Raw genomic sequence first — 17785 nt, 5'->3', positions numbered from 1 at the left:
GGACCACTTCCGTATTGAGCGTGTAACTGGTACAGTGAGGGAAAAAAAGTATTTGATCCCCTGCTGATTTTGTACGTTTGCCCACTGACAAAGAAATTATCAGTCTATAATTTTAATGGTAGGTTTATTTGAACAGTGAGAGACAGAATAAAAACAAAAAAATCCAGAAAAACTAATGTCATAAATGTTATAAATTGACTTGCATTTTAATGAGGGAAATAAGTGTTTGACCCCCTCTCAATACAGGTAACGAGCTGAGATTAGGAGCATTCACTCAGATATCATATTAGCATAAAACATGGCAAAATGTGTAGAATTGCAGGAAATTAATTGTAAAACTGCAACTTTTTTCTCTCCACCCCCATGGCAAAATGAGTAGAATTGCATGAAATGTGTTATACAATTTTATCGATGGCAATTTGAATGCACAAAGAAATGTACTACATTTGCACACACCGTGACGAGATCCTGAGGCCCATTGTCGTGCCATTCATCCGCCGCCATCACCTCATGTTTCAGCACGATGATGGCACGGCCCCATGTCGCAATGATCTGTACACAATTCCTGGAAGCTGAAAATGTCCCAGTTCTTCAATGGCCTGCATACTCACCAGACATGTGATCCATTGAACATGTTTGGGATGCTCTGGATCAACGTGTACGACAGCGTGTTCCAGTTCCTGCCAATATCCCGCAACTTCGCACAGCCATTGAAGAGGAGGGGGACAACATTCCACAGGTCACAATCAACAGCCTGATCAACTCTATGCGAAGGAGATGTGTCGCACTGCATGAGGCAAATGGTGGTCACACCAGAGACTGACTGGTTTTCTGATCCACGCCCCGACACTTTTTTTTAAGGTATCTGTGACCAACAGATGGAAATCTGTATTCCCAGTCATGTGAAATCCATAGATTAGGGCCTTATGAATTTATTTCAATTGACTGATTTCCTTATATGAACTATAACTCAGTAACATCTTTGAAATTGTTGCATGTTGCGTTTATATTTTTGTTCAGTATACAATAGCGCTCTCTGTTGGCTATGGCCATAATGACACCATAATGATTTTATTATAGGCTACCATATGGTGGAGAGAGGTAATTGAATTCAGAGGCTGTTTTGGCATCACTGGCTGTCTTTTTTTTCTTCACCTTTATTTAACCAGGTAAGCCAGTTGAGAACAAGTTCTCATTTACAACTGCGACCTGGCCAAGATAAAGCAAAGCAGTGCGATAAAAACAACAACAACACAGAATTACATATGGGGTAAAACAAAACGTACAGTCAATAACACAATAGCAAATCTATATACAGTGTGTGCAAATGTAGTAAGTTATGGAGGTAAGGCAATAAATAGGCCATCTTTATTCATACAAAATCACGTTGTATGAAAAGTGGAACACATTGCACATTTCCATAAACTCTCTCTATTCATTTATATTCTGTTTTTTGTTTATATTAATTTATAATCGTTTTTCTTTTTTGGGGGGGGGGGTATTTCGTTAAGCACTATGAAACGCATCCCCTGTACGAAATTTGCTCTATAAATAAAGTTACATTTGATTCAAAGGCATAAATTAATTTACGTGTTTTATGTAGGATGGGATGGGGCGTTTAGCCAAATGATTTGATGGTCATATCCAGCAAGACCTCAAAATAAAACCAATTGACTATGTCAGACTGTCGGTTTGGACAATAGTCCAAAAATACTTAGGCTACCGTAAGAAATAACGACGCGGAGGAAGGAAAAGGGCCGGGGCTGCCTGGTGAATGCATTAACTCCATGACAGACAGTCAATTTCAACAAAATAATAGTTATGACTTGGCATGCTCCATTCACTGCTTCATTTGAGACGAGTTAAAACTAAGGAGGTTGGGAAGCAGCTGTCAACAATGATTACTTCCTAGCTCATATTTTTTTTTTTTTGGGACATTTCGTGATTCTAGCCTGACAGTCCTCCTTCCTCTTCTTATACTTTTATTTTTTATTTTTCTTCTTCTTCCACGGTGTTTGCAGAACCAACGCTCTTCGAGTTCGAGGCAATTGTAAAGAGAATCGTTCCCCACAGCGAGCACTAGCTGGTCAGAGCACAAATAAAGAGAACAGAGGACGTGGGCGTGCCTCCTTGCCTTCCGTCGTTTCTTCTCCAGACTTCACACGGTGAACACGGTTGACTGCTCGCCCTCCTGCAGGCTCTAAGCACGAGGGAATCACAGGCATCGGTCCGCCAAATGCATACATCAAAACAACAATTACCGGCTGAAGATAAATATACAGTCACTCACAGGCGTGTCGCCTGATCTATACAGCTATCGGTTTCGTTCAACGGGAAAAATGGATTTTTCTGTGTCGTTTTGGGGAGGAGGTAAGCGAAAGTAGATACATGAGAGGAAGGGTAGCAGTCTGAATAGCAAGGAGGGTGTCTCCGAGAGAGAGAGGGAGGGAGGGAGGGAGAGAGAGAGAAAGAGAGTGACTGGTGCTGTCCTTTCAGAACCACGGAAAGCAGTCACCCCCGGCACAGCAGGCACCTTGCTGCCCGTGGATGTCATAAACTGGTTCTACCCAAACCACCACAACAGGAGGAGAGTTGCGTTGGATTCGGATTTTAAAAAATGAAAAACACCAATTTTATCATCTTCTTTACTTCTCGGATTTATACCACTATGAGTTGACGTCCATTGTTTATGGGAAGCCATTGGCTACAATCATTTTGGATTTAAATGTTACCCTCCAGTAGGTCTGGTTGGTGATTGATTTCCACGACAGGTTGGAGAACCATTGGGGCATCTGGCATCATCAGTGGGCATATGTGCTAAATTAGGCCTATACATTTATTCTTTGAGGATCTGTAGCCTGTAATAGCAGCAGCCTACTCTCTCCCCCCCTCCCCTGGTAATCCCGGGTGTGCATGTGTTGCACTTGCAAGCGTTCTCCCTCCCTCCCGTTGAGGCGTGCGGTGCTCGTAGAGTTGCCGTTGTGATGCCGGGAACTTGCTGGAGACATGCCTAAGGGACGCAATGGGCTTGAGCGATGAAAAGGATCGCATTGTGATAAACGTGGGAGGGATCAAACATCAGACATACCGCGGTACCCTGCGTACCCTGCCCGGCACCCGCTTATCCTGGCTCGCCGAACCCGACGCGCCTAGCCACTTCGACTGGGACGACAAACATGAGGAATTCTTCTTCGACCGCCACCCGGCTGTTTTCGCACATATCCTTAATTATTACCGGACAGGTAAACTGCACTGCCCTGCGGATGTCTGCGGACCACTGTATGAGGAGGAACTGGCCTTCTGGGGCATCGACGAGACGGACGTGGAGCCGTGCTGTTGGATGACCTATAGCCAGCATCGGGAGGCGGAAGAGGCGCTTGATAGTTTTGGTGGGGGGGCACTGCTCGACCTGACTGGTAACGATGATCCAGACCCGGAGGTTGCGGCCGACCAGGGGGACGGGGTTGGTGATGAGGCAGATGAGATGACGAGGAGGCTGGCGCAGGGGGACTCTCCAGACGCCAAGGCAGGGGGACTTTGGGGCCGCTGGCAGAAACGCATGTGGGCTCTGTTTGAAGACCCCTACTCCTCTAAATATGCAAGGGTGAGTAGGAGAGAGATTTCTCTACATGTATATTTTCCTCTCCAGGTGATATGTTTTTAATGATGAATGAATGAGAGATTGACAGAGATGCAGATTGATAGTGTCTCCAGCCATGTAATGTGGCTAAGGTCTGTGTGAGCGTGACCTTGAGATGGTAGGCTAGTCCACTCCCCAGGGAGCTCCACAGCAGGAGACTGTTTTAACAGTGAGGTAGGCAGGAAGAAATATTCACCAATGAATCCTCTGATTTGACAGATGGCATTTATAACCAGGCCATAACGACTAGCCTACTTTAACCCCTACATGTCAGCAAACAGAGAAAGCTGTCTGAATCCTATTGTGACTCTTATATCCCTGCCACACTATTGAGCTGAGCCGAACCAAGCCAAGCTGAGCCGAACCAAGCCAAGCTGAGCCGAACCAAGCCAAGCTGAGCCGAACCAAGCCAAGCTGGCCTGGTTAAGGTTGGCACGATAGTGTGAAAAGGTACTACAGGTCTTTGGACCCAGAACCTCTTGGACATGAGACTACATGGTGTGTTGACATGAATGATGTCCGCAAGCAAACAGAGAAAAACGTGTCTGAATGAATACCATTATGAGCCCAGCAGGTCTTTGGGCTGAGACCTCCTGGACTAGCCTGGTGCCAGATCTGTCTGTGCTGTCTTGCTAAGTGTGACAATGGCCATAGAAGTTTTGCAAGACAGCGCCAACCAGCAGGCTACTCCTGGACATGAGAATAAAATACCTGAGTGGGGTGTGGTTAGAATACCTGGGAGGTGTGGCCTGGGGTGTTTAGCGTTCTATGTACCGGTGCGAGCGTGCGTTTTGAATTCCACCCACTGCTATTCTAACACACCATCTCCTCATACCTTTCCTGTCAGTCGTTCACTGTCCTATCTAATCAAAATTCAAAGAATTAAAAACAAATAAATAAAGGAGTGGGACTGCCCCACTCCTAAAACATAATACAAATAATACCTGGGATGTTGACAGTTTGAGAATACCTGGGGTGTTGACAGTTTTAGAATACCTAGGGTGTTGACAGTTTGAGAATACCTGGGGTGTTGACAGTTTGAGAATACCTAGGTTTTTTTTCAGTTTGAGAATACCTGGGATGTTGACAGTTTGAGAATACCTAGGATGTTGACAGTTTGAGAATACCTGGGGTGTTGTCAGCAGGGTTGGAGTCAATTCTGAATTTAGTTGTGAATTGCTCTTTAATTCCAATTAAAATATTGCATTTTAATTGAATTTTAATTGGCCACACCCCACAGGAATCAGAATTTGAATAGAATTTGAATTAAAGGAAGTAGAATTTGATTCAATGAAATTGAAATAGTTTATTTTTCAACACATCACCATAGTAATGTTTATTTTGATATCATGTATAGGTTACCACTACCACGTAGCATAAGGTTAAAACATTTCATTTTTAAAACGAATTCTCTTAAAACATTTTTAAGTAATTAAAGTGGTCTGGAAATATTCTAAGATCATGTTGTGGGTTGTCTACAATAATTAATAATCCCCTTAATGTTTTAAAATATCAGAATGCATTTTCCAGAATGCATTAGATCAAATAATGCAGTATAGAGGGAATCTAACATCTCATGACAAATAAAAATACAGTGTGACACCTTTGAGTTATTATCAAACTAATATTTGAAATGGTATGTGTATTCTTTTCATTAATAAGTGGCATATGCTTTTGATAAAATATTTGTCAAATGATACTTTCATGTTTCATGTCTTAGTTTAATTGGTTTGAATTGCTTTGAATGAAATTATATTCCTTCAATTCAAATTCTATTACAATTCTGATTCCATTGTTTGAATTGAACTAAATTCTGAAATTCTGAATTGACCCCAACCCTGGTTGGCAATATGAGAATACTTGGGATGTTGGCAGTTTGGTTAGAATACCTGGGATGTTGACAGTTTGAGAATACCTGGGATGTTGACAGTTTGAGAATACCTGGGATGTTGACAGTTTGAGGATACCTGGGATGTTGACAGTTTGAGAATACCTGGGATGTTGACAGTTTGAGAATACCTGGGATGTTGACAGTTTGAGAATACATGGGATGTTGACAGTTTGGTTAGAATACCTGGGATGTTGACAGTTTGGTTAGAATACCTGTCTGAGTGGATGTTGGATATTGGTTAAACAGTTCAGTTCAGCCTATTTAGTGCACCAGATCTTTAGCACCACCAGCAACAGTAGCCTACCTAATGGCAGATCTCCAGACTGATACAGAACGCAAGTTGGGAGAGGTGACAGTCTTGGACCTGTTTTTTTACGGGCAGGCTTCCTTTTGACCTGGCCCTGGTCCAATGCCCCTTGATGTCGATGATAATAAAACACGTTTGCACCTCTTGCTGCTCCTGCAGCTGTGTAACGTGGTGATTGGTCTAATTACAGGATTAAGGAGCCGGGCACACGGCCAATCAACATGCAGTTAACACTCTGATGGAATCACACACTATAAAAATAAGCGTTATTAAGGTCCAAATACAAAAACCCAGTTCAGGTCAGAAATACAGTAGATTATTAAGTGAGTAGCAGTTCATATTGAAATTGCTGGAGTTGTTGATTGATTGGTCATGCCTTACTGGCCGTTGTTGTGTGGTAGACAGGGGAGATGAGTTGATGAGTGATGATTATTAAACAGAGTGAAAGGAGCCTACACCACCCACACAATAACTACGCAGTTTCCATATTTCAGTGTGAAAGCCAATACATATATATTTTTTAAATGATAGGTGCAGTGAAATGTGTTGTTTTACAGGGTCAGCCATAGCAGTACAGCACCCCTGGAGCAAACTAGGGTTAAGTGCCTCGCTCAAGGGCACATGGACCGATTTATCACTGTGTCAGCTCAGGTATTCGAACTAGCGACCTTTCGGTTACTGGCCCAACACTCGAACCGCCCATACATTTCAGTGTGAGCAAGACAAAACCTCAGTAGACTGAAGTTTGACAGAGCTTCACAGAGCACAGCATGTGGTTAATTAGATCAGTGTCTGTTAATTACAGACTGTAGGATTCACATCACAGTGGAACAGCCCCCTACCACTCATTTAGCAGACGCTCTTATCCAGAGCAACTAGGGTTAAGTGCCTTGCTCAAGGGCACATCAACAGATTCTTCACCTAGTCGGCTTGGGGATTCAAACCAGCGACCTTTCAGTTACTGGCCCAACGCTCTTAACTGCTAGGCTACCTGCCGCCTACCACTGTCTGCCCTGTCACTCCTAGAGACATCAACAGCCTGGAATTAGCCAACCAGGACAAAATCATAGAAATATAATCTAGTCATTATCAAATAATTGTATTTCTATAGGCAAAACCTGAATGTTCAGTGAATGGCCTGGCAAATGCTGCTTTATAGCTGTCTCTCCCCAGGGGCATCAACAGGGATTAGCCAATTAGCAAACCAGGGCCAAACAAGCCGCAGTGATCATCACTATAGGCCAGAATCATGTTCATTGTATGTCCTGTCAAAGACAGCTAATGTAGGTGCTGCCTTATGCCTGTCACTCCCAGCTAATGTAAGGGGCTGCCTTATGCCTGTCACTCCCAGCTAATGTAAGGGGGCTGCCTTATGCCTGTCACTCCCAGCTAATGTAGGTGCTGCCTTATGCCTGTCACTCCCAGCTAATGTAAGGGGGCTGCCTTATGCCTGTCACTCCCAGCTAATGTAGGTGCTGCCTTATGCCTGTCACTCCCAGCTAATGTAAGGGGGCTGCCTTTTGAGCTGAAATCAAACCCTAATCACTCTTTGGCCTGTCACTCCCAACTAATGTAAGGGGGCTGCCTTATGCCTGTCACTCCCAGCTAATGTAAGGGGGCTGCCTTATGCCTGTCACTCCCAGCTAATGTAAGGGGCTGCCTTATGCCTGTCACTCCCAGCTAATGTAAGGGGGCTGCCTTATGCCTGTCACTCCCAGCTAATGTAAGGGGGCTGCCTTATGCCTGTCACTCCCAGCTAATGTAAGGGGCTGCCTTATGCCTGTCACTCCTAGGAACATCAACAGGGATTAGCTAGACCGGGTAGTGTTCATTAGGGCATTCATGTTTTAAAACGGAAAACTAAAATGAGTGTTTCCTATTGGACAAGTCCCAGGTAGATCCCTCCCCCTGTTTCAGTCTGTTTGCTTCCGTTTGGTGCCTAATGAACACGAGCCAGGCCAAAACCTCCCTTAGTGATCACCATCAAAGGCCAGAATGTTTACTGTATGACCTGGCAAAGATATACGGGCATGCCATGTGAGCTGCATGATATCAGGGTTGGGTTCAATTCCATTTCAATTCAGTCAATGCAAAATCAAATCAAATCAAATGTATTGGTCACTTACACATGGTTAGCAGATGTTATTGCGAGTGTAGCAAAATGCTTATGCTTCTAGTTCCGACAGTGCAGCAATATCTAGCAAGTAATAATTAACAGTTCCACAACAAATATCTAATACACACAAATCTAAGTAAAGGAATGGAATAAGAATATATAAATATATGGATGAGCAATGTCATTATCAGAGTGGCATAGTCTAAGATGCAATAGATAGTACAGAATACAGTATATACATATGAGATGGGTAATGCAAGATATGTAAACATTATTAAAGTGGCATTATTATAGTGACTAGTGTTCCATTTATTAAAGTGGCCAGTGATTTTCAAGTCTGTATGTAGGCAGCAGCGCCCTTGTGCTAGTGATGACTTGCCCTCATGGGTTGAGGATCAAAGATTCCTGCTAGGCAAAGGTTTGAACACCCCCTTTCCTGGGGGCCAGTTTTATGACTTAACAGCCGGTCATTAACAGTTTGCAGAAAAGTACTCCTTTTGGTCTCTAGGGAATAAAGAATTTCCCTGTGAGACAAAGGAAGTCTTCCGCCAAGACTCCAACATCCAAAAGTGGATAATGAAACAATATTCCTATTTAAAATAATGTGGGAAATGGTCAGTGGGGATCTAAAGAATAATCATGTCATATTGTTTATTATTTTGTGATGTCATTAAGGATGGTATCAAGTAATAAATGTAACTCGGAAAGTGTACATATTCTATCTATCAAGTTTACATCTAAATGTTGTAGAAAATATATGATTAAGTATGAGAGTATTTTGGTGAAGATAGGAATGTGATTTTAGTCTTCTAATGAGATAATAGTTTTTCATATAAACTATAATAATAATAATATGCCATTTAGCAGACGCTTTTATCCAATGCGACTTACAGTCATGTGTGCATACATTTTTAAGTATGGGGGATCCCGGGGATCGAACCCACTACCCTGGCGTTACAAGCGCCATGCTCTACCAATTGAGCTACAGAGGACCACAACTATGCACAGTGACTAGCCACGCCCCGAGTGACATCAGAGATCGTGTAAACATGATGAAATGCCCCTTTTACCCGAGTGCATAAAAAGCCTTGAAAAACAAATCATCCTTTAGACCAGCAGATGTGAAGCGTGAGCCAAACGTTGCAAATGGTTGAATTTCTACAAGACCAAGAAGCGTGAAGCTGAAGCTACACGTTACAAAATGGTTAGACCAGAAAGACCAGAAAACGTGAGACGTTAGTCCACACGTTTGAAATGGAGAAACTCTGAAACTCTCAACCTCTACACGAGGTGAAGAAGAAGACAATGCACTAGACCTTATCATCTCAGTCTGCAGCTGGCATGTATAGTCGTCTAGAGAACTTTCACTAAAGACACGAGAGAGGAGAGGACAATCCCTCTCAGACAACCGCTGGTACATCTGAAGTATCTATTCTAACAGATCAACTCTATGAACTACAGGGTACGCTGAAGTATACGTTTTAACCACCACTACGACCAGAAACTCTACCAAGGACATTGGGATCTCTGGTGGGCAAACCAGAGTCCTACATCATCAACTCAACTATCGAGGACAGCTACACGTAAATACATGTTGCATTTCTAATCTGAATTAGCGATTATTAGGGTGCATAAGTATTATGATTACTTTCCAAAGTAACTACGATAGTTTGAATCTCTGTCTCTCCCTTCCACTCTGACCCTGCTTCTACCCAAGCAGTCATGCGATTGTGTATGTGTATTTGTATTGTGTTATTATTTAGTTAGTTAGTAAATATATATTTAAGCCAATTTGTGTATTGCTGATTAATCAATAAGGTTAGGGTTCTTGCAGGTTCAAGGATTATGCGACATTCAGAATGAGACTGATAAGCGGTAATTATTTAATAAGTGACTGTTATCGATATATATATAACATACAGTTGAAGTCGGAAGTTTACATACACCTTAGCCAAATACATTTAAACTCAGTTTTTCACAGTTCCTGACATTTAATCCTAGTAAAAATTCCCTGTTTTAGGTCAGTTAGGATCACCACTTTTTTTTAAGAATGTGAAATGTCAGAATAATAGTAGAGAGAATGATTTATTTCAGCTTTTATTTATTTCATCACATTCCCAGAGGGTCAGAAGTTACACTCAATTAGTATTTGGTAGCATTGCCTTTAAATTGTTTAACTTGGGTCAAACGTTTTGGGTAGCCTTCCACAAGCTTCCCACAATAAGTTGGGTGAATTTTGGCCCATTCCTGCTGACAGAGCTGGTGTAACTGAGTCAGGTTTGTAGGCCTCCTTGCTCCCACACGCCTTTTCAGTTCTGCCCACAAATGTTCTAAAGGATTGAGGTCAGGGCTTTGTGATGGCCACTCCAATACCTTGACTTTGTTGTCCTTAAGCCATTTTGCCACAACTTTGGAAGTATGCTTGGGGTCATTGTCCATTTGGAAGGACCCATTTGCGACCAAGCTTTAACTTCCTGACTGACGTCTTGAGATGTTGCTTCAATATATCCACATAATTTTCCTTCCTCATGATGCCATCTATTTTGTGAAGTGCACCAGTCCCTCCTGCAGCAAAGCACCCCCATAGCATGATGCTGCCACCCCCGTGCTTCACGGTTGGGATGGTGTTCTTCGGCTTGCAAGCGACCCCCTTTTTCCTCCAAACATAACGATGGTCATTATGGCCAAACAGTTCTATTTTTGTTTCATCAGACCAGAGGACATTTCTCCAAAAAGTACGATCTTTGTCCCCATGTGCAGTTGCAAACCGTAGTCTGGCTTTTTTATGGCGGTTATGGAGCAGTGGCTTCTTCCTTGCTGAGTGGCCTTTCAGGTTATGTCGATATAGGACTCGTTTTACTGTGGATATAGATACTTTTGTACCTGTTTGCTCCAGCACCTTCACAAGGTTATTCTGGGATTGATTTGCACTTTTCGCACCAAAGTACGTTCATCTCTAGGAGACAGAACGCGTCTCCTTCCTGAGCGGTATGGCGGCTGCGTGGTCCCATGGTGTTTATACTTGCGTACTATTGTTTGTACAGATGAACGTGGTACCTTCAAGGCGTTTGGAAATTGCTCCCAAGGATGAACCAGACTTGTGGAGGTCTACCATTTTTTTCTGAGGTCTTGGCTGATTTCTTTTGATTTTCCCATGATGTCAAGCAAAGAGGCACTGAGTTTGAAGGTAAGCCTTGAAATACATCCACAGGTACGCCTCAAATTGACTCAAATGATGTCAATTAGCCTATCAGAAGCTTCTAAAGCCATGACATCATTTTCTGGAATTTTCCAAGCTGTTTAAAGACACAGTCAACTTAGTGTATGTAAACTTCTGACCCACTGGAATTGTGATACAGTGAATTATAAGTGAAATAATCTGTCTGTAAACAATTGTTGGAAAAATTATTTGTGTCATGCACAAAGTAGATGTCCTAACCGACTTGCCAAAACTATAGTTTGTTAACAAGAAATTAGTGGAGTGGTTGAAAAACAAGTTTTAATGACTCCAACTTAAGTGTATGTGAACTTCAGATGGTAACTCCTTAAACAACTTCTTCCGTGGTGCCCCAAATTCCTAATGAGTTAATTGTTACATGATTAATTTAATCGAGTGACAATTAAACATAGTTAGGTGATTCGATAAATAACAGTCATACATTAAAATAAGTCACGTCACGACAGATGGCTGTTTAACAGTCTGATGTTCTTGAGATAGAGGTTGTTTTTCAGTCTCTCGGTCACAGCTTTGATGCGATTCAGGTAGTAAACTGAAATTCTGATTCCAATTCCAATTCCAATATCAAGAGGTTTAGAGCTGAGCTTCGGTGGCTGTTGCAACAGAATTAAGGCTTGAGGCCGCAAGGGGCTGATATACGGTGCCTTTGGAAAGTATTCATACCCTTTTACTTATTCCACATTTTTTTACGTTACAGACTTATTCAAAAATTTATAAAATATTTAAAAAACTCAGCAATCTACACATAATACCCCATAATGACAAAGCAAAAACAGGTTTTTAGACATTTTTACAAATGTATTACGAATAAAAAACATATTTACACAAGTATTCAGACCCTTTGCGCTGAGACTTGATGGAGTTGACAGTACATGTCAGAGCAAATACCAAGCCATGAGGCCGAAGGAATTGTTCGTAGAGCTCCGAGACAGGATTGCAGCATTGAAGGTCCCCAAGAACACAGTGGCCTCCATCAATCTTAAATGGAAGAAGTTTGTAACCACCAAGACTCTTCCTAGAGCTGGCCGCCCGGCCAAACTGAGCAATCCGGTGAGATGGCCTTGGTCCAGAAAGGTGACCAAGAACTCGAAAAGTCACTCTGATAGAGCTCCAGAGTTCCTCTGTGGAGATGGGAGAACATTCCAGAAGGACAACCATCTCTGCAGCACTCCACCAATCAGGCCTTTATGGTAGTGGCCAGACGGAAGCCACTCTTCAGTAAAAGGCACATGACAGCCCGCTTGGAGTTTGCCAAAAGGCACCTAAAGACTCTCAGACCATGAGAAACAAGATTCTCTGGTCTGATGAAACGAAGATTCAACTCTTTGGCCTGAATGCCAAGTGTCACGTCTGGAGGAAACCTGGCACCATCCCTACGGTGAAGCATGGTGGTGGCAGCATCATGTTGTGGGGATGTTTTTCAGCAGCAGGGACTGGGAGACTAGTCAGGATCGAGGCAAAGATGAACGGAACAAAGAATAGAGAGATCCTTGATGAAAGCCTGCTCCAAAGCGCTCAGGACCTCAGACTGGGGTGAAGGTTCACCTTCCAACTGGACAACGACCCTAAGCACACAGCCAAGACAACGCAGGAATGGCTTCGAGACAAGTCTCTGAATGTCCTTGAGTGGCCCAGCCAGAGTCCAGACTTGAACCCGATCGAACATCTCTGGAGAGACCTGAAAATAGCTGTGCAGCAACGCTCCCCATCCAACCTGACAGAGCTTGAGAGGATCTGCAGAGAAGAATGGGAGAAACTCCCCAAATACAGGTGTGCCACGCTTGTAGCATCATACCCAAGAAGACTTGAGGCTGTAATTGCTGCCAAAGGTGCTTCAACAAAGTACTGATTAAAGGGTTTGAATACTTACGTAAATGTGATACTTCTGTTTTTAATTTTTTATAAATGAGCAAAACAAAATCTAAAAACCAATGTTTGCCTTCATTATGGGGTATTGTGTGTAGGTTGAAGAGGGGGAAAAACTATTTAATCAATTTTAGAATAAGGCTGTAACCTAACAAAATGTGGAAAAAGTCAAGGGGTCTGAATACTTTTCCGAAGTCACTGTACACTTTTGTACTCTGATTTATATACAAACAATAGTATAGTATGTTATACACTAATATAACCCTATGTTGTTGCCTTATTTAGATTTTTTATTTATTTTTTCACCCCCGTTTTTTGGGGGGGGTAATTGGTAGTTACAGTCTTGTCCCATCGCTGCATGTCCCGTACGGACTCGGGAGCGGCGAAGGTCGAGAGCCATGCGTCCTCCGAAACACGACCCTGCCAAGCCGCACTGCTTCTTGACACACTGCTCGCTTAATCCGGAATCCAGCCGCACCAATGTGTTGGAGGAAACACCGTACAACTGGGGACCGTGTCAGCGTGCACTGCGCCCGGCCCGCCACAGGAGTCGCTAGAGCGCGATGGGACAAGGACATCCCGGCCGGCCAAACCTTCCCCTAACCCGGACGACGCTGGGCCAATTGTGTGCCGCCTCATGGGTCTCCCGGTCGTCTGCAACATAGACCGGGATCGAACCCGGGTCTGTAGTGATGCCTTAATGCAATGCATGAATGCGATGCAGTGCCTTAGATCGCTGCGCCACTCCGGAGGCCCCGGCAAGGCCTTATTTCTATTACAGCATGTTGGATGACTGTCAGGTTTAGGCTACTACATGATACTCTAAATGTCCCTATACCCATCATGAGGTTGCTACAACCTAGCCCATGAATGAAAGTTCACAACGTAGGTGCGCACAGGTTGAGAGAAAGATTTGAGGTGACAGACACTCACATGGACAGACAGTGACACATTCAATTCCGCCTTGCACACTCTTGCCTGCATCTAGCTGATCTAGGGTGTAATCATTAGTTAATCAACAGTTGCAAACGATAGTTTCTATTGGACAAATTCAGGTATGTTTATCCCCGTTTCATTCCGTTTGCTTCCGTTTAAGAAACGTTTTTCAGCAGAATGGGCGGAATGAATACACCCCGGATCAAGCGCAAACACAGTTCACTTTCATAGCAGCCACATTGTATTCCTTCTCGCATCTACGAGGTCTCCCCATCGCGCCTTTTCCCTTCGTTTGTGGACTTCAATGCACAACACATCAGCTGTATGTGACCAGGCGAAAAAACCATTCGAAGCTAAACCATTTCATAACCACTACACACAGCCTACATAGTTGTCACCATATTAGCTAAAGTAACGTCCTAGTCAGCATAGCTAATATAACTAATGCGTTAGTAAACCCGCTACAATCATGCAGTAACGTTACATTGTATAGTCAGTAAGCAGTTACACCGGAGGGCCTCGGTGGCAATAAATTAGTAAAACCAAAAGCTTACCTTGACTTGGAAGAGTTCCAGTGTTGTGTTGGATAGTCATAGCCAGCTAGCTAACATAGCATCTCTTTGTTTGAGCCGGGTGTTTGAGTAGGCTAAACTAGCTAGCTGCATTTGCTAGCTAAGTAAGTTAACCTGAAAGTAAAAATAAAAAAGACAATCTTTCTATCTCTCTCTTGCTTGTCCTTCATTTTTGAAGAAATTAATTTGTTCAAAACTGTTCGACTATTGTCTTTCTCTCTCTCTTTGAGACAACTACACACCATATTTTATGCACTGCAGTGCTAGCTATCTGTAGCTTATGCTTTCAGTACTAGATTCATTCTCTGATCCTTTGATTGGGTGGACAAAATGTCAGTTCATGCTGCAAGAGCTCTGATAGGTTGGAGGACGTCCTCCGGACGTTGTCATAATTACTGTGTAAGTCTATGGAAGTGGATGAGAACCATGAGCCTCCTAGTTTTCTATTGAAGTCTATGTACCCAGAGGAGGACAGAAGCTAGCTGTCCTCCGGCTACACCATGGTGCTACCCTACAGAGTGCTGTTGAGGCTACTGTAGACCTTCATTGCAAAACTGTGTTTTTTTAAATCAATTATTTGTTGACATGTGACTATATTTAGTGTAGTTTTATCTAAGAAGGATAACTTTTTAAATATTTTACAGTTTTGATTTTTATGAAATTCACTGAGGATGGTGGTCCTCCCCTTCCTCCTCCGAGGAGCCTCCACTGGTTGCCTGCGAGCTGATAAACTAAACTATGTCAGAAGGGTCAGAGCTGAGCCTCTGTGTCTGTGGCAGGAGGACATTACTGGGAATGAGGGGCTGTGTTGCAAATGGCACCCTATTCCTTATATAGTGCACCACTTTTTAACAGAGTCCTGGTCAAAAGTAGTGCACTATATAGGGAATAGGGTGCCATTAGGGACGTAACTGAAGTGTGCTAACATGAAAGAGACTGTGATGAAAGAAGCCTTGATCTCATTGGAAGCACTGAAAGTGTTACAGATGATGCTGTACTGTGTTCACTGCCAAGCAACAGGCAGCATGGCCTGTTTCAAAACTACAAATAGTGATTTATGGTATTAATTGAAACAGCCTTTGAACAGCAGTAAACAGTCCTTTGAACAGCAAAGTCCTTTGAAGAGTGATTTGTCAAAACAAAGCAGCCCAAGGGAAACTTTTTAGAAAATCCACCTTCGTGCCAAGTCTCCCAAGTCTCTTAACAAAAGGTTTCTAATGGTTTGTTTCTGTGTGGCTGACTGTTTTAGGGTTGAAATTGTATTTTTATCTCTTGGGGGGTGGCCGACATCAATATTTAGGGCCACATTGATTTTTGAGTTCTTATGGTGGACCTGGCTGATTTGTTTCAGTTATGATGGTGGACCTGGCTGATTTGTTTCAGTTATGATTGTGGACCTGGCTGATTTGTAATGTGAACCCTGCATGACTCTTTGTGATGGATAACAACGAATCAGACAGAATGGAATGGATGTCCAGAAGACTCCGTCTAACTAGGATTGTGTCCCAAATAGCAGCCTATTCCCTATATAGTGCACTGCTTTTGACCAGAGCCCACAGGGTGCCGTTTGGAACGCATCCTAGGCCTACCGCTCGGTTCCATCTGGTCCATCGACAGAAGAGAAACAGACACAGAAGCTGTAGAGATGTTTCTTTCAGAGTGTGTGTGTGTGTGTGTGTGTGTGTGTGTGTGTGTGTGTGTGTGTGTGTGTGTGTGTGTGTGTGTGTGTGTGTGTGTGATGAATGGTTGATGTTGATGGGTTCTCCTGATTAATAGATGCGGTGCTGCTTCCTAACCCCATAAGCAGAGAAATATAATGACTGGAACTGACAAACCCCATCAGACCAAGGCAATTTGACTGGAACACTCGTGCGTCCCAAATGGCACCCTATTCACTTACTAGGGCCCGATTCCGACCCGAGATAAGCGCGCATAAATGGAACCTAATTCCCTTTTTATGCACTTTTCTCTCTATGCGTATTCTGACCTTCCAATTTAAGCATGAGAATAGCATGCTATTCACCCACTATTCGTTTGGGGTGGAGATCTAATAAATGAAGGTGGTGGAGGTGTGTCTACAGATATGCCGTATTCTGACCTTGAATTGATTCCATCATAATTCCACCACCTTTACACGCGATGAAACAAGGTACTCAGGCTATAGTGATGTAAACCATCCATGGTACTCAGGCTATAGTGACGTAAACCATCCATAGTACTCAGGCTATAGTGACGTAAACCATCCCATGGTACTCAGGCTATAGTGACGTAAACCATCCCATGGTACTCAGGCTATAGTGACATAAACCATCCCATGGTACTCAGGCTATAGTGATGTAAACCATCCATGGTACTCAGGCTATAGTGATGTAAACCATCCATGGTACTCAGGCTATAGTGACGTAAACCATCCATGGTACTCAGGCTATAGTGACGTAAACCATCCCATGGTACTCAGGCTATAGTGACGTAAACCATCCTATGGTACTCAGGCTATAGTGACGTAAACCATCCATGGTACTAAGGCTATAGTGACGTAAACCATCCATGGTACTCAGGCTATAGTGATGTAAACCATCCCATGGTACTCAGGCTATAGTGATGTAAACCATCCATGGTACTCAGGCTATAGTGATGTAAACCATCCCATGGTACTCAGGCTATAGTGACGTAAACCATCCATGGTACTCAGGCTATAGTGATGTAAACCATCCCATGGTACTCAGGCTATAGTGACGTAAACCATCCCATGGTACTCAGGCTATAGTGATGTAAACCATCCATGGTACTCAGGCTATAGTGATGTAAACCATCCATGGTACTCAGGCTATAGTGATGTAAACCATCCATGGTACTCAGGCTATAGTGACGTAAACCATCCATGGTACTCAGGCTATAGTGACGTAAACCATCCATGGTACTCAGGCTATAGTGATGTAAACCATCCCATGGTACTCAGGCTATAGTGACATAAACAATGATGTGTATAAACCCTAGATTGACGATGCTATGTATTGGTCATTGAGAGGCTTTGAAGCCACCGGTCGGCCATATTGTCTCTCCCCAGTAGGAGCAGTTTTCCATAAGAATGAATGGAATTCTACAGTATTTCAATTAAATGTTTCAAGGACTAAATTACATGCATTTAATTTTTGTTGTTGTTATAGTGGGGACAGTACCATTATTACTCTCTAAAAAAAATACTTTATGGAAAATTAT

General features: G+C 43.0%; 1 protein-coding gene across 2 annotated transcripts in view; it reads left to right on the top strand.

The window, feature by feature from the left end:
• Positions 1-2100: 2100 nt before the first annotated feature.
• kcnc1b (potassium voltage-gated channel, Shaw-related subfamily, member 1b) overlaps positions 2101-17785 on the top strand; it is a 57756-nt gene continuing 42071 nt past the window's right edge. Inside the window, exon 1 of one of the 2 annotated variants that reach the window (XM_041849814.2) lies at positions 2101-3604. In XM_041849814.2, the coding sequence (XP_041705748.1) occupies positions 3023-3604 (582 nt within the window). In that variant the 5' untranslated portion in view covers positions 2101-3022. The remainder of the gene's footprint in view (positions 3605-17785) is intronic. The other variant, XM_041849815.2, reaches the window with a different exon arrangement.

The sequence above is a fragment of the Coregonus clupeaformis genome, chromosome 26, assembly GCF_020615455.1.
Source record: "Coregonus clupeaformis isolate EN_2021a chromosome 26, ASM2061545v1, whole genome shotgun sequence".
NCBI lineage: Eukaryota > Metazoa > Chordata > Actinopteri > Salmoniformes > Salmonidae > Coregonus > Coregonus clupeaformis.
Note: the sequence above shows the minus strand (reverse complement) of the source record. Positions and strands in the feature narration are given on the sequence as shown.